Below are 25,534 nucleotides of genomic sequence, written 5' to 3'. Positions count from 1 at the left end.
GCCGGCATTGTTTATGTTAAAGGTTACGAAACCAGTGACTGATTGGTTCTACATATAAAACTGAAGAAAATAAGACCCTGAGTTTAGCTGTAGTAAAATTAATGTAAAAAAATGAATATGGTTGCTTGAAGTACCTGTAATGTTATTTAATGTTAATAAATGGAACAATATAAGTAGCTAATCATTAATGGTAAAAAAAAAAGTGAGACTGCTCGTATGTAAGGGCACACATGTGAAAATATATCGTCATTACTCTACATAAGAATATGAAAGCAACACTTATTTACTGCTCATATATATTGAAGGGTTAAATGTTGTACTCTGTATAGACAAGCAGAGAGAGAGAGAGAGAGAGAGCAGCCGAACTGCCGGATGTAAACAAACCTTAATTTCCCGCGGCTTTTTTTTTTTTAAGGGGATTAGCCCACCCGGGAATAGGTCACTGACCCACATTGGGGCCTGAGGGGCAAAAATTTAATACTCCTGTAATAATAATAATAATTCAGATAAGTAAAAAAATAAATAAATAAAAATAAAGAAAGCTGCCTATCTACCTATTGGACAAACTAAAATCGTTCCGGACCACGGGAGTTTCCAGACCATAGAATGCCGGACTAGAGGGGTACAACCTGTACTAAGTTAGTTAGACTTAAAATTAATTATAATCTTAGACTTAAAACATAAAGAAGCACAATTTCCATTTGCAAACACAAATGTTAGATTAAAGAAAGACAAAATAATGCTGGTTTGACTTTTGTGTGGTCAAAATTAGGAACTAACATCCAAAGGTATAATACAGTAACATGATTCTGATAACAAGAATTAACTACAGTATATAAATCAACCAGGTCAATGGCACTTATTTTAACTTCCAAGAAACTTTGACCTTAAAACATACACTGTTATTTCATGAAAAGTTTTGAATTAGAATTTGGGTACAGCATTAGGCAAGAGCATTTAAAACATGGAATTATGGTACGTATGTACTGTACTGTATTTGAACAACTGCTAGCAGCTAAAAACAGAAATTATAAATTACTCATTAAATATAAGGTTCAATACTAAAATCTAATTAATTTCAAACTGAGAAAGTTTACCATCTTATACATAACTACTGATCATCATTTTGGAAGGAAATGAAACTGAAAACTTGATTCCATCCTTGTGGGCTGTCTAAAAGAAACCATTTGCATGCTGTAGTTTTATATGAACCTAGAAAAATTTTACATTTATCTTGAAATTCCATTTCCTTATATGAACCAGACTGAGAGACCTATGTTATTTAGGCATCTTATTTTCAGGGGCCACAATTCAGATCAATTTTATACAGGGGTGGATCCAAGGGGGGGGGGGGTCCTGGGTAGTGATGCAAATGTTTTTTTTCTGGTGGAACAAAACCTTTTTGGGGGAGGGGGGGGGGCACCAAGATAAAAAAAAATTAATTTAACCCATAATGTGTAGGAACAAATGCAATTTATGTGTTTTAAAAGGTACTGCACAATGTTAATATGCTTTAAAAAGACTATCAGTATCTTAAAATTTGTTTTAGAAATGTTTTGTGGTTACCTTATCAGTGATGGTGACTCTGAATCTTGCTAAAAATAATGAATATATAATCCACATATTGTTCAGTTATTTGAGGAATAATGTTGAAATAATTTTATTTATTTTGTAACTTATGTATCAAAATTCTGCTGTGCTGTATAAAGTACAGTAATGAAGTATTATCTGTTGCATCTTAAAAAAGTAAAATACATTTTTACAGAAGTACCCTGTAACAAACTGAAAATGCAATTGAATTTATTAATTGAAATATGCATAATAATGCATAGTACAGTAATAAGTTATACCACAAAAAATGAGTCACACTCACAGTCTAGCAATACCTGGCAACTTGAATAGAATTGACAAGTTCTCTCTCTTTAAATTGTGTAATTACTTATATAATTGGATTTCAATATTCTTTACCTTAAATTGTTTTTCTTTAATAATAATGATAGATTATTTTACACAAAAAGGATTTGGAACTATCAAAATACTTTACTGAAGTAAATATATCAGAAAATATTGCTAATGATTGTACAACAACTTTGCAGAGTACAGTACTTTCCAGTAGAACTTTTGACAATAATTACTGTATATGAATGAAAATAAATGTGTACAGTAAAACGTCGATATAACACGAGATAAGTTCCAAGAGAGGTCGCTTTAAACCATATTCAATTCGCACTAAATTGAAGTGTTGTTTCAATGGAATAATTTAGTTTGGTACTTGAGAGAAACACAAAATACTAAAAAGACTGAGTCTACCCAGATACACCTCAGCCCATCTAGAATAAACAAAACTTTGTTTTTTGTAGTATTATGTTAAAACAAACACTCATAAATTATCACAGCTAAAATTATGGGATGCATATGGTCTGTTTACTGGCTGGGAAGATGGGGGGGGGGGGGTGATATGTTTGACAGTGTGCTGATTTATTTATCTGTCCTTAAGAGTGACTTTTAAGTTTTTCTCTTATAAAATGTCACTGAACTGACATGGGAGAATATAATTAACATTGCTGGAATTCTTATAAGATAATGATTAATTTGAATATAAACATGCTATAGTTTGCACTAGACAAAAATTTTAGTAATCATTTAGTACATTATTTCGAGTACATGTACAGTACAGCTTTGCCCTTAGGACAGTGTAGCGTGCCCAGCCCAGAGAAACATTAGGCGCAACATTTTAAATATGATGCGCCAGATTGACTGGCACAAAATAGGAAAGATTTGCTTTAAATTAAAATATGTCCTTAATTGTGGGTGTTGCTTTAAATCAATAATCTTAAATTGAATCGCTTTAAATCGACGTTCTACTGTAAATTATCTAAAACACTATAATGATACCTTGTATTGGAAGCAACTCCAAATTATAGTTATAACAGGCTACAAAAATACAGGAAAAAAAATCGTCCTTAATTTGTTTTTGTTTTTTACATCTCTTGTCTTGCGGGACTGGATTCCCCCTTTTCATCAGAAAATTCCTATATTTTTTCTTTAATACAGTATTGCACTCAGGCATTTTGCATTGTAAAAAGTGATTACTATCGACCTCATAATATCTCCTAATATCAAGTGCACATGGCTTCAAAATGCCCATGATATTAGTCAGATTTCAAAACCCCCAAACCCCCCCATTTGGGTGGGCTCGCTATGCTCGCCATGTTCCCTCACCCACAACTTCTTGGATCCCCCCCTCTTTGATATTTCTAGATCTGCCCCTGCTATGCAACAGCTGCTGGGGACCAACTGAAAGATGAACTAAACCTAACCTACCATCTACAACAAAATCCTTGAAATGGGGTCTTACATGTAGAAGGCTGTCAAGTCATTGCCATGCCAGTATTACACATCTTCCCAGTCATCTGCTTGATTACATCATCGGACTCATCGGACTAACAGCAAGAATTTATCTTTTGCAACATACCAAGGGTAGGAGGAGGAGGAGGAAGCTGGATTTCCCAGCCTGGTTTTATATTATAAACGGATTTCAGAAACATTCCTCAATTTCTTTCCTGTTTATTTCCTGATTAATTCTGTTTGCATCAACATTAAAGGTTTATTTAAAGGATATAATGCAAAAATGACAGAGGTGTTGAAAGTAAGAATTGCAAATGTGCTATATGTGATGGGAAGAAGTTGGAGCAATATAGATATGGTTAACTTTTGAAGAAAAAGGTTGAAGGGCTGGAACAGAGTTACAGCATTGTTGGAGATGTGTTAAATGACTGTCAGAATCTTTCTTTTAAATTGGAGATACTGTTAGAGTAATGTATCATTGTATTGGGTTACTGTTAGATACTTAAAGTACAGTACTGTAAAAGTGATGGCAAATCTGCAGGTGTTGATGTATTACAGTATTACAAATACTGTATGTGGGAATATCTTTTTCCATCTAAGGTTAGACTAAAGTACATCCTTATACTTCTATTTTGTAATATTAACAACAGGACAGTTGCTTTTCAGGATTGATCAATATAATTTTTTTTAATAATCTTGGAACTACGGTAGGTCAAGAGGGGTGGCTAACTTTTTGTCAGTGTTGAGGTGGTACGTTAGCCATGCAGAACTGGAGCTGTGGATGAAGGATGACCTCGCAGTCATCAAATACACATCAAAATGATGTTCTGTCAAAGTTGTGGATGATGGTACAACCCAAACAAGCAAATACTATCACTGTCTCTTGTGTATTTTGGCTCACTCATTTCTTTGTCATTTCCATCATCTTCCAATGTACTTCACTTTTACATCAACAGTTAGTCCTAATTAAACAAACAGGATTACAAAACATAAGTTTAGTTCAGGCAAAGAAGTTCATCATCCAGAAAAATACCTTCTTTACAAAAATAAATTTTCCATGCAATTTCCTTTTTAAGTCTTAAAACTGTTATGCAAGTAAAAAAAAATCAGCCATGAATTTCAAGATTTCAGTAAATAAAATAGTTACAGTATTCATTTTGCAAAATAGTTATCAAATACACTTGCTATACTCACAACAAAATTCTAAACACAGAGTACATAATCAGCTAGATATTACAGTACAGTATCTAGAAAAAATTATCCAACTGACAAAATACATAAAAATGAAAAAGGGTTACTGAAGACTTAGTCCCTGTTGATACTAAAGTGTAGGACAAATTTTAACCAATTTATTACCTGTGTGTACTGTACAGGGTACTCAAAAGAGATAACTAGTGCCAAACTACCAAGAGGTTTAGGTAATACTTGCTAAATGGATGATAATATTTGACAAAATCATGTATACAGTACAGTACATGCACTGTATGACATTTGGTATGGTATACAGTACAGTACTGTAATTGGGTATGGTGCAAGTATTTTGAAATATACTGAAAAAGTTCTATTTTCATGCAAGCTGTAGAGTACTGCCTTAAACCCATTACAAATCTAGCATTGCCAATAAAAATTTCAACAGAATACAGTAAAAGCAATGACTTCAATGATACAAAATATTGTGAGATTATACCCTGGTCTGTTGGGCCATTATCCACCACTTCTTCTGGAGTAATATTAACCAAACACCATTTAATGTATTCTCTGTCTGTCATGAAAGCATCATCTGGAATTCGGCCAAAGTCAACTTAGCAATTCAGAGCCTGTAGCACACACACTACTTCATTAACATATAGACACAAGTGCTATTGAAGGTGCACTCGGGTAAAAAAAGTATCTCTCAGGAGGGGTCCGATGAATTTGGAACTGAATAATCCCGTTGTCTCGCTAGGGTTGGTAGGCTTGATTGCGAGACATTTCCTACCTTAATTTAGTTATATCATTCAAAATATAAAATTAGTTTGTAGCATTATGATTGGTGAATAACAGTATGCTTCATGGGCCTTTATCAAAAATCTTCATTTGTGGTGTCATTTTGTTTTGCACAAGAATCGTAAAGATACTTTTTTTTACCGAGTGTACATATGCTCTCATGCTAATATAATACATATGCTCCCATGCTAATATAATACATATGCTCTCATGCTAATATAATACATATGCTCTCATGCTAATATAAAAAACTTATCACTGCCAGTTTAATTAAATTCGAGGCTCTTAACCCATTCCTCTTGAAGGCTGGTACAGTACTACCTAACTCAGTTGGAAAACATCATTCTGTACCTGTAATTACTGTAGAGTAATAAGAAAATGAAGAAAGTTAAAGCATAACAAACTCCACAGCTACATTCTCTTGTGCATTACTGATCCCCTATTTATTTTCTTCTCAGTAAAATGGGGATACAGTAACTACCTTGGTGAGAGAAGTAAATTAAAATGTGTTCACTAAAAGAATAACCTGTAGCAGAAAAAAATACCAAAAAAGTTTACTCATGAAAGTTTACTCATTATGCCATGCCAAACATATACTGTATTAATATTAAAAATATATTAATCCTTTCCAACTGAGTATGCTGACAGCCTTTTAAGTAGTCGCTGATAGTTTGCATTCATTGGTAGTTTAATGACGTTTGCAAATATCAAGGTAAGCTAAATACTAAACAACAGCCACTTTAGAAGACAACACCACATGCTCTCAATACAACACATTTAATATTAACTTCAAAAGAAATGTGATATCTAAAAATAGTTAATATTATATTGAATATAATATTTTTAATGACTTACTTAAACTTCGATAATATATACTATCACAAACAGAAAAATACAATTACAATCTCTAATACCCTGTACACTCAAGATCTACTACACATAACCCATAGATCAATAGGTAAGTTAGAACTTAGAAGTACCATAACATGAGAACCTCACTTTCAAAAGAGGCACACAGCTTCCTTTCTTCTTTGCTTCTAACAATTTTCCTGTCATAACCTCCAACTGCTTGTACCTGTACAAGAAAATCTTCAAACTTCCTTCTTTTGTGTACGTATATGATTATGAAATAAATCCATCCTAGTCCATTATTCCCTTATTACAAAGTATTGAAAATTTGGTCCACATACTTTCATAAGCTCAATGTCATTCCATCATGCCTATATGTCTAGTTTTTTTCTTTTTAGAGACATGCGAGACAAAATATAAACTGTTTCAAAATATTACCTTCATTAAGGTTGACCTTATCCATGCTCGGGAGGTGTGTGGCAGATGCGCCGAGATGAAGCTCAGTGGAGCCAGTAGATGGAGTGCTGCTGGTGCGGTCGCGCCTCTCTGTCTCTTCTGAGCTGCTCTCTGCTTCACTTTCCAGTTTCTTGCTTTCATTAATAACACAAACTTCTGGCAAAGCCTTTTGAGTTGGTTCTTCCCATCGTGGTACATATGTGACGCCATCTTTACGGAGCTCCTCAATGAAGTATTCAATAATTTCCTTGCCCTGTTGAATATATATAGCAGTACTTTAACTATAGGCTCAAAACCTCTTTAATTCAATACTGTATAGCAATTTTGATACCTGAGCAATGTTGGATGGGCTTCACTCTTGACTTTCTTTCATAATACTCTTAAAGAACATTAGGCATCTGTACTATGTATCTATATCATTATTTTTATTCATGTTAATACTTTCACTACAGTTGATTTATGACCCAGCAACCCATTTCCTGTGTGCTGAATATATATATATATATATATATATATATATATATATATATATATATATATATATATATATATATATATATATATATATATATATATATATATATATATATATATATATATATATATATATATATATATATATATATATATATATATATATATATATATATATATATATATATATATATATATATATATATATATATATATATATATATATATATATATATATATATATATATATATATATATATATATATATATATATATATATATATATATACAGTATTACCCCGCTTAACGCGCTTTCACTTACGCGTTTTCGCTATACGCGTGCCTTGCCAAAGCTGAACTTTCACTTAACGCGGCATTTTTCATCATATACGCGGTGAGTGTCCGGCTCGAGAGCTATTTTTAGATTCGCACCACCCCCCACCCGCCACCCTGCCTGACTGCCTGTTTTAGCTCATAAAATTCATACAAATTACCCAGCCAGAATATAATTTACATTGCTGGAATTCTTATAATTTGGTGATCATTTTGAATATAAACAACATATATTTTGCATTAAACATACAATTTTTAGATAAAAATTGTTCTCTAGGTAATTATGTTATCTTTTGTCCAAAATATATGACATTTATATTCAAAATATTCCTGGTCTTACAAGGAATCCAGCAATGTCAATTATATTATCCTAACTTTAGTTTGAGGTATTATTTATTAAAATTTAGTGGTTATCCCACACATCTCCTTGGGACGGTTGGTGGGGGGTGGGGGGTGGGGGGGAGGGAGGGACCGACCGACCGACCATCTGTTACCCGGTGAAGAATTATTTTTTTTTTTAACTGAAGATATTTGTTTTAGCTCATAAAATTCATACAAATTACCCGGTCAGAATATAATTTACATTGCTGGAATTCTTATAATTTGGTGATCATTTTGAATATAAACAACATATATTTTGCATTAAACATACAATTTTTAGATAAAAATTGTTCTCTAGGTAATTATGTTATCTTTTGTCCAAAATATATGACATTTATATTCAAAATATTCCTGGTCTTACAAGGAATCCAGCAATGTCAATTATATTATCCTAACTTTAGTTTGAGGAATTATTTATTACTATACCTGGTTTTCCCCCAAAAATTTCTCAGAGGGAAGAGCCAGTGAGTGTAGTGTGAGAAGAGGGGGAGGGAGTTGAGTCCATTATTTGAATGGACATTAACTTGGCGACTGTATTTCTCTATTTCTCTTAAGTATTAATTGTGTGCATGTACCATCATAAAATTAAGATGTTATTTTTACTACAACATAGTTATTTGTCGTCAAAAAGTGGAGTTTGGGGGTCGGGCTGGGTTCTATTGGAATTAATCCCATATGTTCTGTTATTCACTTAACGCGGTTTTCACTTAACGCGGGACCCTCTGGGTTCAATTGACCGCGTTAAGTGGGGTACAACTGTATATGTATATATATATATATATATATATATATATATATATATATATATATATATATATATATATATATATATATATATATATATATATATATATATATATATATATATATATATATATATATATATACAGTGGTGTATGCTATAACGAACGGATCCTACTACGAATATTCCTATAACGAATGGTTTTACCTATAAAATTGAGAATGCTATAACGAACGCAACTCCTACAACGAACGCGGATGAATACCGGACTATTTCGCCTGGCGCATGAATATTGTTGTACCGCGACCCACAACAAGAGCGTCAGGCGCCATCTTTGTCTCATTGTGTAGCCAGTGCACCACTGTTATTGTTGAAATTTCGTCTTTTGATGTGGAAATTCGCGTTATTTGTATAACTATTTTGTTATACAAGTATACAATTGTAACAATGAGTCGTCCAAAGCGAGTGAGAAAGCTAATAACCCTTGAAACTAAGAAAGAAATTATAAAGAAACGTGAGAATGGAAGAAGCATTGCGAAACTTAGTGATGAATATGGGATGGCTAAATCGACTATATGTACGATTTTGAAGAATAAAGAGGAGTTAAAACTGTGCAAGTGGCTAAGGGAATCTTTAGACTTAGCAAAGCAAGGTGTAATGTGATTGAAGAGATGGAAAATTTACTCTTAGTGTGGATAAAGGAGAAAGAAATGGCAGGTGGTAACATTAGTGAAGCTATAATTTGTGAGAAGGCTAAACAATTGTTTGAGGACCTTAAAGCCAAGACTCCCAGTGGAAGTGATAGTGATGTGCCAGTGTTTAGGGGTACCTGCATGCTGAATAACACTAAGGTAAGATAAAGTACCGTATTTTTTACATTTTCCACAGAATTTTTTCAGTGTTAAGCGGTTGTATTTGGGGGCCTGGAACGGATTAATCCCATAACGAACGAATGCTATAACGAACGAGGTTCTGGAACCAATTACGTTCGTTATAGCATACCCCACTGTGTGTATATATATATATATATATATATATATATATATATATATATATATATATATATATATATATATATATATATATATATATATATATATATATATATATATATATATATATATATATATACACAGGGTGTCCCATAAGTTTCCATACAACGTATCACCAACGCCATTACAAGCATAACTCCAGCTGTGCTTGAACGTGTTCTTCAGCAGTGGAGGACACGCATTGAAGAGTGTTTTCAACAGAATGGTAGTCATGTAGAGCATATTATATAAATAAAAATGGATTTTCATATAAAATTTATTTTTCCTATGTATGGAAATTTATGGGACACCCTGTGTATGTATGTATGTATATATATATATATATATATATATATATATATATATATATATATATATATATATATATATATATATATATATATATATATATATATATATATATATATATATATATTTCTCATCTTTTGATTGCATACTTGCAAATACTGTAATACAGTACAGTGGTCCCTCGATTAACGAACGGTTCAATTCATGAAATTTCGGTTAACGAATTAGCTCCCATAAGGATTTTCAGTTCCATTAACGAACAAAACTTAGATTAACGATAGACTTACGAGAAACGCGCCTTGGTGTATGCAACAGCTGATCGGCTAGTCCGCGAATACAGTAATTGGTTCTATGTTTACATTTGTTTCCAGTGGAGTAAATATCAAGAAAGTTGGTCATTTGAATATTTTTACATTTTTTTATATTAAAATTATTGGTCATTCTGAAATTTAGTTAACATATTGATAATAATTATATACAGTACAGTGATCCCTCGGTTAACGAACACAATTCGTTCCAGAAGGTCGTTTGTTAACCGAAACCATTGTTTCAATGGGATATTGGGTAATTGGTTCCAGCTCACAGAAAAGTATATACAAAGTAAAGCCAAAATATAATTTACATTGCTGGAATTCTTATAAGATAGTGATAAATTTGAATATAAACAAGCTAAAATTTGCATTAGACATACAAATTTTATATCTAATTTAAGAATTTTATAAGGGAGAGCAAAATTTGTTTCTTTTGTGCAAAATATATGAAGTTTATATTCAAAATATTCCCTGTCTTGAAAGGATTTCAGCAATGCAAATTATATTATCCTAACTTTAGTCTGAGGTATTAATTTATTTTTAAACCTGTAAACCTAGTCTTTTTACCCAAACGTTTCTCAGGAAGGTGGGGGGCAGGGAGGGAGGGAGGGAGGGGTGACAGTGACATGTTTGACAGTTGGTGCCTGTGGTGTGAAGTATTTAATTGTTAGTTTATTTTTTTTTTAGATGGAGTTTTTTTTTTTGCTTATAAAATTTAATAGAAGTGACTGGGATAATTTTAATTTGCATTGCTGGAATTCTTATAATATAGTGATTAGTTTGAATGTAAACATGCAAGAGATCACTGAATTGGCTGAGTACCTCCTCAGCTTATCAGCTGATGTTCAAAATAAAATGTGATTTTCGTAAGGATTTCGTTAATCGAATTTTTTTTCGTTACCGAATTGAAGATTCTTATGGAAGGTAATTCGTTAACCAAAATTTCGTTAACCGAGGGACCACTGTACAGGGAACAGTTTTTGTGTGTCCATCAGCTGATAGAATCACCCACCAACGCTTCTCAGTTTAACTTTGTTTACAGTGGAGTGAACATCGAGTTTGTTGGTCTCTTGAATATTTTTTGCATTTTTACATTAAAATTATTGGTCATTCTGAAATTTAGTTAACATATTGATAATATACAGTGCAGAAATTATTATGAAACATGAAAAGAAGGCATTAGAGCCAATGCACTCTGTAAAGAATATGGCATGCCATCATCGAGTGCCTCTACAATCAGCTGTTTGATATGTAAACAAAGCTGCCGGGAATACGACATACACACCTCAAAGTACGTTAAAAAATAGTATTCTATTGTTTTTTATTTATTATTGTACAGTATATTGTACAGTACAGTACTGTATGTAGTTTATATTTAATGTTTTGTTAATTCTATTACCGGTATACAGTACTTTGTATGTATACTTTTTCTGTGAGTAGGAACCAATTACCCAATATCCCATTGAAGTAATAGGTTCAGTTAACGAAATTTTTGGTTAACAACCGACTCTGTGGAACCAATTGTGTTCGTTAATTGAGGGACCACTGTACTGTAAAGTATGTATAAATTATCCGAGAACTATCACCCCCTTTACTATTGCTACATAGCAAATGTCACACACATGAGTACTGCATACTGTTTTTTTATCATATTCGCCACTTATCAGCTTACTAGCTGTTTGTGCGCTCTATCCAGTGTTAGTACAGGAGGAAACCGGGGACTGGGAAACCTGTGGTGTTTGGTAGTGAGGGTCACACTGGATAACACCCTTCTCACGTGTGTCCGGGCCGAGGCTCGAACCCTTGATATATTGGCGAGAGTTATGCGCGTTACCGCTGTACCACCAACACTGTTATTTATTCCAATTGAATGCATCTGAGTCAATAGTGTCAATATATAATCTGGATTATCCTCCACATATTCACTGGCAGCATGTTCTTATCATACAGGTCGCTCTGCCATCTTGAGGGGGTACTGCCACAAAGTAAAGGAATACAACTGACCACAATATGACACAAATGATAGCTTGCCAAAGCTGAATGCTTACCGTAAATAACTTGACGAAACAACTTAAGCAAGAATATTGAAAGCAAAACCATGAAAAAAATAAATAGAGACCCTATATTTACCAGCTGCATTGAAAGTTTCAACCATATTCAACCGTATTTACTCTTATACAGTACTAATGACTCTATGGTCTATATACAGTATCATGAAACATGTGTGTCCATATCACACAAGCAGACCCTCGTCCATTAGCTCAATACTGTATATCTATTTCACTTCCATTACTCCTCCTGTATTTCTTCCTCTATGTTGTATTAGAGTGAAACATGAGCAGTTAAAAAAAATATATATATGTAGGCTTGAGCAAGTTGAAATAGCAATGGTGAGATGGATGTGTAATGTTACACACTGAGAGATAGGAATCCCTGTTCAGACCTAAGAGGGTGGCTGGGTATTGAGAGCATTAGAAAGGTTTTGTGCTGAAGTTGGCTGAGATGGTTCAGGCATGTGGAGAGAATGGAGGAGACCAATTTGATCAAGTGATGTAGGAGTTTGAGGAGGAGAGCTAGGGGTAGGCCAAGAATGACATGGAAAAAGGTTGGAAGAAACTTCATGAGGGAGCCATTCATACAGCATGGAGAGCTGCCATTGGGTGATCATGGAAGTGGCCATGAATGATGATAATGATCCTATTTACTCAAAATATTACTAAAAAAAATTAACTTTTAATATGTTCCTTCCTTTTGCATCCAGAGTCCACATTTTACACTCATAATATTATGTTGACTCAATAATTCCCCTGTACATCCCCATCTTGCCCCCTTTTGACAAAGTTATTTCTCTCCAAGCATTTCTCAGTCCAATAATAAATTTCTTTCCTCCCCTTCTCTGTGGTTTAATTCATCACTAGACATCTCATTTACTGAGACATCTACCCCAAGATATCTGACACACTCCAATTCCTTCACTCTATCTCCATTTACACTACTAATTCTTCAAGTTTCCCTTCTCACCATATTTTCATCACTTTACTATACATACACTCTTGCAAAGTCATTCATTAAAATTTGTATTTTCTCTTCTGAATCACCCAATAAATCAGAGCTTTGATCCATAATACCGTATCCTCTTCCTTTCCTGACCTCACATAGTGTGTCCCTTTGTACACAATATTTTTGCCTATTCTCAAGAACTATATTGTACAGTACTGTACTTTATGATACTGTAAAGCGTGCATGCATGCGCGCGCGCACACACACGCGCGCACACACACACACACACACACACACAAGTAGTTTCTATCCTGGGTTTACAAAGACATACTGTACTGCTCACCTTTGATATGTTCTGTGAGTACTGCTTCATGGCGATCTTCTCAACTGTACTCTCAAATCCAAAAAATGACTTAATATCTAGAGTGGCTGTCTGCTCAAAGCAGGTCCAGTCGGTATTCTCTGGATGAACCTGGGAGAGTGGAAAGAACAGGAATAATTCAGTGTTGTATATATATATATATATATATATATATATATATATATATATATATATATATACACCTAGACCCCGACTTACGACTACGTGGACTTACGACCGTCGGGACTTACGACCGCCTCAGATATAGATAAAAAAATAAAAAATTTTTTTTAAATGACACACGCATTTTCTATACCGAAACGTTTCCAGTTAATGTAGTCTCCATGTATAATTAGAAAATTATGGGGGCCCCATGTGCATTCAGCTGACTACATTAAAGGTTAAGTGCTCAGTCACACTGTATCCATTCCTTATTATTTATTACTTTCACTGTACTGTATCCATTCATCATTATTCATCACTTTTACTGTACTGTATTTCATTGTGGATTTTTTATTAAAATAAATATATATATATATATATATATATATATATATATATATATATATATATATATATATATATATATATATATATATATATATATATATATATATATATATATATATATATATATACCTGTATATACCCTGTAGTCACTTCACGTAAGTTTCATAAAAATCTACTTCTGCTTTTTCAAGTTAAAGCTTACATAAGTATTCATGCCTGTCTCAAATTAAACTTCTTGGAGAGTAACATTCTAAAATCCTTCTCTCTCTGTATACATGTACTTTTTCTTTCTGTATACTGTACTCTCTTTATCTCTCAGCATTCTCTCTCTTTCTCTATATACTCTCTTCCTCTTTCCGGACCATAATTCTAAAGCACAATTCTGTTATATTGTACAGTATAGTATTCTACTGAGCTTAAGGTGAGTGAGAGCAGACATACATACCGTGTAGCGGCATTTCTCATTGATGACAACCCGGGAAGAAAAGCTCTCATTGTAGGCTTCAATGGTAAGAGTTCTATTTCTGTTGTCAAGAGTATTAGTCTGCACAAAGTAGATATATTCCACGCCCATGATCTGGAAATAAGACATAAATGAATGACTTACAGGATAACATAAAATTCTTTGCTATTACGTAATGAAAGTTCCATTTTTATTTTAGTTCACATCCATAAATTAAAATATACCAGTATGTCTGTAACATAAACTTAATACTACAGTACCCGTAGCTCATTGGGAATAAATTTCAAACAGTGGGGAGACAGCTTTGTTGACCGAATAATACTGCTCCTTGGCAAATTACCTAACAAAGTACAGCTCCTCCCCGACTTACAACCTACTCGACTTACGACCGCCTCAGTCGTCCCAAAATTTTGTCAAATTACGTATTTTCGAGTCCCAACGTCAGTGATTGTGCTGTGTACTGACAAAATTTTCGTTTGTAATTCACTTTAAAATGGCTGGCAAGGTTAAAAGTGAGAGTTTTGTGGTGCTGAGAAGAAAAAGAGACACCCATTTTAGATTTTCCATGTATAATTTAAGGATTTTCGACTTACGACCATTTCGACTTACGACCTGGATTTGGGTCCCTAACCCAGTCGTATGTCGGGGAGGAGCAGTACTGTATAGTACTGAACACACATCATGTGATTTCATAAAAAATGCTATTGATGAAAAACTGCTCCATTTTTACTGAGCATGTAGTATATGAGTATAACCTGTACTGTACAGCATTCCAAATAATAAGCTCCACAGGTCACCAGATCCCAATCTCAGAAACATGTACTGTACTGCACATATTGTCCACACCAGCACACCTTCCACCCCTGATTGAGAAAGTCCACTAAAAGACAGATATTTAAGTGGCAGTACAGTGCAGTACAGTACATGGTACTACAAAAGTAAACTGTGTGATCTTCCTTTGTCTTCTGGAATACAAATAATTGATAGAATTTTTTTTTCCCAAGTTTGCGAGTTGTGAAAAGGAGCTGTTCAAATAAACATAAGAACATAAGAAAATAAGGAGTCTGCAATAGGCCGGTTGGCCTGTGCATGGCAGCTCCTGTCGAGAGTTACTACCACTCTCTATCATCCATGAATCTATCTAGCCTCCTTTTGAAACTTTCCAGAGTTTCAGCACTTACTACAAAGTTGCTAAGCTTGTTCCACTCGTCCACCACCTTATTTGTGAACCAGTTTCTTCCTATCTCCCTCCTAAACCTAAACTTATCCAACTTGAAACCGTTGCTCCGAGTCCAATCCTGCTCGGATATTATAAGAACTTTATTTATATCCAATTTACTGATTACTTTCACCCACTTAAATACTTCTATCATATCACCCCGCACTCTTCGTCTTTCTAGGGAATGCAAGTTAAGTTTCTTTAACCTATCCTGATATGGAAGGTTTCTAAGTCCCGGAATCATTTTTGTCATTCTTCGCTGCACCGACTCAAGTGAATTTATATCCATTCTATAATAGGGGCACCAGAAATGAACAGCATAATCGAGGTGCGGCCTGACTAGCGCAAGATATAGTTGCAATAAGACCTCTGCACTCTTGTTACTTACACTTCTAGATATAAAGCCCAATACTCTGTTTGCCTTATTTCGAACATTAACGCACTGTTTTCTAGGCCGTAGGTCCGGGCTTATAAGTACCCCTAGGTCTCTTTCACAAGTCGACTTCTCTAGGTTGATGTTGTTAAGGCTGTATACATTATAAGTATTTGTTCTTCCAATATTAAGTACGCTGCACTTGCTGGTGTTGAATTTCATTTGCCATTTTTCAGACCACCCCTGCAGTTTATTTAGATCCTCCTGTAATGCATTTGCATCCTGCCCTGAATTAATTTGCTGCCCTATTTTGGTGTCATCCGCAAACTTGCTTATGTCACTGCTGATCCCAGTATCTAGATCGTTTATGTAGATTATGAACAAGAGTGGGTCTAGTACTGACCCCTGGGAAACCCCACTGGTTACACGGCGAGCCATGATTTTATCCAATTTAAAACTTTCCCCTCGATACCATGAGCCTTAATTTTTCTCAGAAGCCTCTGATGCGGTACTCTGTCAAATGCTTTGCTAAAGTCTAAGTAAATAACATCATAATTTTCGTCATTATCTACTACCTCGAAGACTCCTAAAAAACATTAGCAGATTTGTTAGACAAGATTTTCCCTTTGCAAACCCATGTTGAGAGTCGTAGATTAATTTGCTTTTCTCTAGATGCGATCGGATGCTATCTGCTAGAATTGATTCAAGAAATTTCCCCACTACTGATGTAACGACCACGGTCGTACACGTCAGTTAACGCCAAAATCAAATGATTCATATTACGCTCCATAGCCCACAAAACATGTACCTCTGCTTTTATTTTGAGTCCTCCATCTGAGGAGTCCGTTTTTTCATCACTTCAAGACGCCTCAGTCCTCCGTTATCCCATTTTCTCTGACTTACTGAAACCAACCTCTCTATATAATGAATTTGAATGTGAGAGAGAACACCTTTGTTTTGAGTCAACTTAGATATGTCTGTTTACAGTTGGAACATTCAAGATCCATTGTGAGTGTTGTTGAACGCTTCAACTGTCCTTATTGTTAGTAAGACGTGTCAAGTAAGCGAGTGTTGAGTTTACCAGTTAGAGTGGCGTATTTTAGGTCGTCCGTGGGGATATCCATGGGTTTCTGATCGCTACTGAAGTTATATTGTTTTGTTGCCCCGACATCAGAGAATCTGATGTTCATAGTTTAGTTAGTGTCAGTTGTCTATTTAAGAAAGTCATTCATCTTCTGAACAGTTCCTGTCAAACTCAAAATTCTCCCAGATTTAACGGCCGTTTGACCGGGGATGTGGTTTGCGGTCAGGTCAATAGAGTTGCGAACGCATATATAACTTCAATTCACCTCTTTACTGACAAACTCAATCTCTGATTAAATCATAAATATAGATGTAGAAAATTAGCCTGATCTGTGACACTGACGGTCACAGCTAGGTGTCCAACGACTACTGTGAATAGAGGGCCTATTGTTAGTGAAATTTATCTTTCTAGTAGGAATATGCCCTCAGGCCCGTATATATGCAGGCGCGCGAGGAGAAATCACTCCTTCTGTGATTTCTCCTCCACGTCTATAGGTATGTTCACGTGTGTTCCACGCCACTGTATTAACTCAGTTTAACTTAGTCATTTTTGCGAATATCAGTGTTCATGTTTTAACATAGTACCGTCAGTGCCAAGTAAAGTAGAGGTCTAGCTATCGTCTGAACCGGTGCCAGACGTATGTTTTGTATAGTGATGATAAATATTCACGCCTTCTGTGATTTCTCCTCCACGTCTACAGACGCGGATGTGTTAGCCATTCTCCTGAGGGTCGATAGCTACCTATGGGCAAGATGGTTCTTGAAGACTGTCTCTAAGGGGGCGCATTTAGAATCCCAGGACACGATTCCCCCGGGAAGCGCCCTCACCACTCTGCCAGTGTGTAACGAGTCAACCTCCCTGAGTGCACCTAGCGAGCGAGCCTTCAGCTTGGCGGTCGCTGTAAACAACTGTGCCCGCTGACTCCATCTGGAGATTGTACTTCATCTATTGCATGGAGCAGTGTCGGCCCATGTTTGGAGGGATAACTAGCAGAAATATAGTATCCCGAGTTAAGTATTGAACCCCTGAATGAGAGTTCAAGGTACCAGGTGGTTCCTTGTGAAGTGATAAGAAATATTGTATGTTACTAATTGTAGAATTGCCCAGTGGGTTATGTATTCATCTGTAGTACCCATGAAAGAATAACCTGAAAGTATCATGCTCTAATCAAGAAGTGGAGAGGTAGTTTGTTACTTGTTAAAGTAAGACCGGAGGGTCCAGTGATGGCTTGTGAATAATACGGAATCTCATGTATCAAGGTAATGATATCCCAATTGTCTGATATAGTAATGAGTATTTGGAGGTGTTGAATGAGGTAATAAGCTCTTGAAGTGTTTGATGATTTAATAAGCTAATTGCGGTTCTGTTTAGCCTGAGTGAATTTAAGATGCATCTTCTCCACTCACTATGTTAATAAATATTGAATTAGTAATCTGAGTATCACCACTCTACTCCTTCTAAACATTGGTTCCCAGAAAATAATACTTACTCACGTGCCTAGACATCTACCACACTACCCAACAACTTTCCATGAGTTATGTTATTTAATGAAAAGTCTGGGTGGTGGCAGCTACCCTTTGTAAGTATAAAAAGTGTTGTACAAAGAATAACATGGTTCCCCAGACTAACCCATGTATAAGAAAGAAATAAAACAAAGTACACTTCAGAAAGGAAAGAACATTGACTTGGAAAACATAAGTAGAGAAGCATAAGAGTTACTTGTATAAGAATATAAGGTATATAGAGATAAAGAACATATCAGAATATGAGCAAGAATACACAAGAATAAATATATATATATATATATATATATATATATATATATATATATATATATATATATATATATATATATATATATATATATATATATATATATATATATATATATATATATATATATATATTTTTTTTTTTATATATATATATATGTAAAGAATTGAAGAAGGATAAGTATATAAAACAGGGTACTCATTGGAAAGAGTATTACACAGAACATATAAGTATATGAATAAATAGAATACTAACAGGAAAGAATAGCTGGATGGTAAATTATTGAAAAGAGAAAACTCGGCCCGTTACACTGACGTCAAACTGATCGGCCGGTAATTTGACACTGATGCTCTGTCTCCCTTTTTGAATATGGGTACTACATTTGCCTGTTTCCACAAGTCTGGCACAACTCCAGTGTCTAATGATTTTGTAAATAAGTTTACGAGGGGTCCGCTAATCTGTTCCCAACACTCTTTCAAGACTCGAGGGAAAATTTCATCCGGCCCTGGGGATTTTGTTTTCTTTAGTTTATTTGTCTTCTTAAGAACATCCTCTTTTCTGATAGCGATATTCTTTAATTTCTCTTCTTCCTTTCCCTTAAATATCAGTTCCACCTCTGGAATTTCATCGCAAATTTCTTCTGTGAAAACTGATAAGAAGTAGCTGTTCAATGCTTTGCTTATTTCTTCACTGCCATTATCACTTCTCCCCTCCCTGGCTTTAAAGGCCCAACTTTGTCCCTTCATTTGTCCTATATACCTGGAAAAATCCCTTGGGATTCGCCTTGGATTCTCTTGCTATTTTGATTTCATAGTCTCTCTTTGCTTTCCTTACATTTTTCTTAACATTCCTAGATAGCTCATTATACCTATTTCTGAGCTGCTCCTCCCCTCCCTTTAATTTCTTATATATTCCTTTCTTTATTCCTATGTCATGTTTAAGTTTTCTGGTCATCCACCTTGGTTCATTCTAATTTGACCTAATTTTTCCTGTATGGTATATTTTGTTCTTGTGCTTTATGTAGTATACTAGTGAATATATTATAGTCATGATCAATTGTTGTGTCATCTATGACCTCACCCCTTCCTACTGGGGACTGACGTGACTGTTCCCAGGTGACCTCACCTAGGTACCTTCTTAACCCCTGATAATCCGCCAACCGAAATTTTGGGACTGACCATATTGTCATTGTTTTTCGTTTCCCAATTTAGGGTGAACCTCATTTCTCTGTGATCACTGTTACCTAGTTCTTCCCCTACTGTGATATCTCTGATAATATTTTCTATATTTGTTAATACTAGGTCTAATATATTCTAGTAGGTTCTGTAATTAGTTGTTTCAAAAAATTGTCCTGTACTGCGTCTAGGAAGTCTTCAGATTCATAGTCACCTACAATGTTGTCCCAGTCAATATTTTAAAGTTGAAATCCCCCATAATGCATAGGTTGTTATATTTTGCTGCCCTACTCATTTCCTGCCATATGGGCTGAGCTGCTTCTTTGCCAAGACTTGGGGGCCTGTAAATCACTCCCATAATTAGTTTTTCTCTTCCTTCCGTGATTTCTACCCACACAGACTCGGTTCCTATTTCACCCTTTATTGAATTATTAATACAACATTTTAATGTATCCTTGACGAAGAGTGCGACCCCTCTCCCCTTCCTACCTTCCCTGTCCTTGTGAAAAAGGTTGTACCCTTCTATGTGGTACTCTGATAAAAAAATTTTGCTCGCCAGATTCATCCAAGTTTCGGTGATTGCTATGACGTTTACATTCTCGGTACATACAACCGCTCTCAGCAAGTCTATTTTATTTCTAACGCTCCTACTGTTTGTATAGTATACATTTAAACCTACCCTTCCCTGGTCCTGTTTTACCCCTTGTCCTGAGTAACTAATTTTACTTCCCAGGACCTGCTTGTTTTTTGACTCCCACTTTCCCCGACCCCTCTCTACTGGCGAAACACCCCCTTCGGAGTGACAATTTCACGCTCCAGGGATGCAGACAACGTCTTTACCCCCTCACGAGACAAGTGTACTCCGTCGCGACTGTACAGGTAGTCGTTGCCATAGAATCGTTGCCAGTTATCAATGAATGCCCAACCATTGTTTGCTGGTTACTAACCAAGGAAACTGTTATTTACGGAAATTCCATGAATGAAAAATAGCCACCAAATAACCATACAGTACTAATCTGTCTAAAATAATATAAAATGCTACTATGCAGTTCAGTGTACTGTATATCATAGGATTATGGTAAAACAGTTTCATCCCATCGTTCAAAATTATATGCTACATTAACCAACACAGTGATGTAGTTAAGCAACATAGTACAGCACAATAAAGGAAATCACACCTACAGTTTATCGATACATCTATCAGATCTAATGCCAGTAGATAAATTTATGAAAATATTTTGCAAATTCTTTCCACATCCAAAGTTGTATGCACAGAGATTTGCTTTTCACACATCAGACAAAATTAAATGCCAGCAAGACAATTATTATGTAGTTCCTGAGGGAGTATCTGCACTCATTGTAAAAACTTTGTACTGCATGTGAGAAGATGCTGTCCAGCGTATCCTACTAAACATCATATCAAATGTTCTTCTGTCCTAATTAGAGTCAATAGCTCCTGAGAAACAAATATGATTCACACACATGTACAGTACTTAATTAACTGAAGAAAAAAATGCATGGTTCCCAAGACACAACATATCAGTTATGATATATAAAATTTTCTCAGTCTTCTGTATTTTAAACCTAGATAACAAACACTTACTAATAAAACTACCATAGCAGGACATTTTCCCCCAGAAGCCTTAAAGATACCAGAGATGAAGACTTACAAAGTGTGCCCCCTCTCCACACACACAATTCTAGGGCAGTTTCTCCACCCGTGTTAGTGTGTCAGTAATAATAATAAACAGTTTAACGAACAATACAGCTGCCAAAGGCTGAAAATATACAATGGACAGAAATGACACAATACTGTACATTATAGTCACACTAGGAAGTGGGTCGTTTAACAAAAGCTTTCAGTACAAAATGGAATAGAAATATGGAGTGAATATACAGGTTACATATGAATGTGGTAACTTTTAGAGTTGTGTGTGTGTGTGTTTTACCGTGTCAAAAGGCAGTATATACTCCAGGGTTGCCAGATGTACGACAAGCTTCACGGCCACATTCACGCCATCTCACGGCCAAATCGGCAAAAATTCGGCCAAAACTTTTTGGATGGGAAGCACAAGGCTATTTTTGCAATCCACACAAAATAAAAGTATCCCCTACAATATCCACTTAAAATTTCGTAATAAAACCAAATTTTCACTTAGAATTGAAAGCCCAATAATTACATAAACATAATATCTATAGTCTACAGTGAAGATTTACCTTAATCTGAAATGGTGGTGGAGCATGATAATGGTGGAGAACTTGATAACACTAGTTGGCGTAAGCAAAAACGTATAGTTCGTCACCGTCCCCTGGTTTGTTATATTTTCTACCACTGTCCTAGGACCCTTTCCATTTACTAGTGGACATTTTGAAAACTGGCACTCGGAATTTCAGAAAGTAACTCAGATGGCTTGTAAACTCTGAAGCTTAACCCATATGCTGGACACGTTCAGCCTGAACAACTCAAATATGAGAACTAACAACTGAGCCAGCATTTTCATTGTGAAATTTGAAAATCTGTTAGACTTTTCTTCAAAATCCACTAGATGAGGATAATACGTGTTTTACAAAATTCGGCCAAAATACGGCCAAAAAGTTTGGCCGTTACCATCCATTTTTCACGGCCAGGCGAAGTATTTTACGGCCTAATTAGATAAATTTGGCCGTGGAAACGGCCATCTGACAACCCTGGTATACTCCCAGAAATGTATTTATCGGAAATATTTCCAGCAAACACTTTCCACAACTTAAACAGTTAAAACAATACAATATCCCCAGCGGTCACTGTGTAAACAAAACAAAAATATTGTTTTGATCTGAGACTCTGTAATCCCAAGAAACAATGTATATGCCACCGTCCTATACAGTACATGCCACCATCCTGTACAGTATATGCCACCATCCTGTACAGTATATGCCACCGTCCTATACAGTACATGCCACCATCCTGTACAGTATATGCCACCATCCTGTACAGTATATGCCACCGTCCTATACAGTACATGCCACCATCCTGTACAGTATATGCCACCATCCTGTACAGTATATGCCACCGTCCCGCAAGCAGTGCATATGCCACCATCTCATACAGCACATGCCACCATCCCGCACAGCACATGCCACCATCCCACAGCAGCACATGCCACCATCCCGCGGTATGCCACCATCCCATACAGTACATGCCACCATCCCAGCAGTATACACCATCCCATACAGTACATGCCACCATCCCAGGCGCAGCGGTATGCCACCGTCCCATACAGTACATGCCACCATCCTGTACAGTATATGCCACCGTCCCCATACAGCACATCATCCTGCGTGTTGCGCAGGCCACCATCCCAGCGCGCATGCCATCCCCAGATATGCCACCGTCCTATACAGCACATGCCACCATCCTGTACAGCATATCCTGCACAGATATGCCACCATCCCATAGCACATGCCACCATCCTGCACAGTGCCGTCCATACAGTACATGCCACCATCCTGTACAGTATATGCCACCATCCTGTACAGTATATGCCACCGTCCTATACAGTACATGCCACCATCCTGTACAGTATATGCCACCATCCTGTACAGTATATGCCACCGTCCTATACAGTACATGCCACCATCCTGTACAGTATATGCCACCGTCCTGTACAGTATATGCCACCATCCTGTACAGTATATGCCACCATCCTGTACAGTATATGCCACCATCCTGTACAGTATATGCCACCATCCTGTACAGTAGGCCCTACATGCCAACATCCTGTAGTGCCTGCCTGTTACAGACAAGAAATTGGAAAAAAAAAACATGTCCGACGGTCAGATGGTATCGACACCCACTACAAGTTTCCAGCTCAGGTGCTGCCAATGAACAATCACAATTTTATTGCACATCATTAGTCTGAAAAGATTACCTTACCAGCAGGAGCAAATGAGCAGTCAGCCCCTGTACCAAAACACCACTTTCCGTCAGAAGGCAAAACAATTCTCCGCACTCTGTTGCAATGTTTAATATAAATTGTAGCTTGGCGAGCGCTGACGTCAAACATTCTTTACTGGTCCACACTCACACATGTTTCTCATGCTGCACATCAAATTAGTCAAAAAAGATTACCTTACCAGCAGGAGCAAATGAGCAGTCAGCCCCTGTACCAAAACACCACTTTCCGTCAGAAGGCAAAACAATTCTCCGCACTCTGTTGCAATGTTTAATATAAATTGTAGCTTGGCGAGCGCTGACGTCAAACATTCTTTACTGGTCCACACTGCACAATGTCTCATTGCATCATCAAAAGAAAAATACAATTAAACTGAGTCAGTTATACAATGTGCAAGTAGCGATTATGTTCTTTCAAATATATATAAATGAGCTGTTTCAATTATCTGAATGACGTTATGATTTACTAACAGCGAAAAAATCTTATCGTGACGTAAAACATTGTACACTGTGTTCACAAAATATGAACGTTTTTTATTTAGCAGGAAGCCTGTCATTCAATGTGTCACACATAATACCGCGGCTTTGTTATTAGTTAACACATTCAAACTAAACCATTCCAGAAGTCCATTATTGATCTACACAGTACTTGAAATATGGTGTACTCTTTATCAGTTGAGAGAGAGAGAGAGAGAGAGAGAGAGAGAGAGAGAGAGAGAGAGAGAGAGAGAGAGAGAGAGAGAGAGAGAGAGAGAGAGAGAGAGAGAGAGAGAGAGAGAGAGAGAGAGAGAGAGAGAGAGAGAGAGAGAGAGAGAGAGAGAGAGAGAGAGAGAGAGAGAGAGAGAGAGAGAGAGAGAGAGAGAGAGAGAGAGAGAGAGAGAGAGAGAGAGAGATCCATGTAAGAATGAGTTAAAATGTACACATGCCCTCCAAGAATTAACCACACACACTGGTGAATGAAAACAGGTCATTGTACAGAATAGAGAACTGTCTAATAAAACGAAACTGCCGGCCTTCAGTCGCATCAGAATAAATAACGCATCTCAACCTGCCACAGAGGTTCCCAGCAAACCCTATACAAACACTATATAACCAGGTTTATCGAAAGGGAAGGTTTGACATGACACCTCCATTTTATTCTGAAGAGGAACGTGGGAGGTATAGGTCATAAAACATTGTGAGCATTTTTCATGAGAGCGACATCAATGCTCTTTTCCTTTCCATGTGTACAAGACATGACACCACACATTGGTCCTACGTATTTTTGTGCATTGTCTATATTAACAAGATAAGTACACTTGTCCCTAAAGGTCTCTTTATGGAGAGGTCCCATGAATTTCAAAATGAACACTGCAACTTCTGTCAAAATCCTTCGTGCGCGGTGACATATTGTTTCACACAGCGTGGGCAATACTTTTTTTT

The 25,534-nt window shown here is 36.0% G+C and overlaps 1 protein-coding gene across 3 annotated transcripts in view; it reads right to left on the bottom strand.

Annotated features, from left to right (window-relative positions):
* The window catches only part of LOC121863733 (SEC14-like protein 1), a 77,082-nt gene that overhangs the window by 48,916 nt on the left and 2,632 nt on the right, over positions 1 to 25,534 (bottom strand). For all 3 annotated transcript variants that reach the window (XM_042362484.1, XM_042362485.1, XM_042362486.1), the window contains exons 2-4: positions 14,537 to 14,668; positions 13,564 to 13,692; positions 6,622 to 6,892 (exon numbers count right to left, since the gene is read on the bottom strand). In XM_042362484.1, the coding sequence (XP_042218418.1) occupies positions 6,622 to 6,892; positions 13,564 to 13,692; positions 14,537 to 14,668 (532 nt within the window). The remainder of the gene's footprint in view (positions 1 to 6,621; positions 6,893 to 13,563; positions 13,693 to 14,536; positions 14,669 to 25,534) is intronic.

Source organism: Homarus americanus, unplaced genomic scaffold (assembly GCF_018991925.1).
Source record: "Homarus americanus isolate GMGI-L3 unplaced genomic scaffold, GMGI_Hamer_2.0 scaffold48354, whole genome shotgun sequence".
NCBI lineage: Eukaryota > Metazoa > Arthropoda > Malacostraca > Decapoda > Nephropidae > Homarus > Homarus americanus.
The sequence above is the reverse complement of the archived record's forward strand: the minus strand, read 5'-3'. Positions and strand labels throughout refer to the sequence as shown.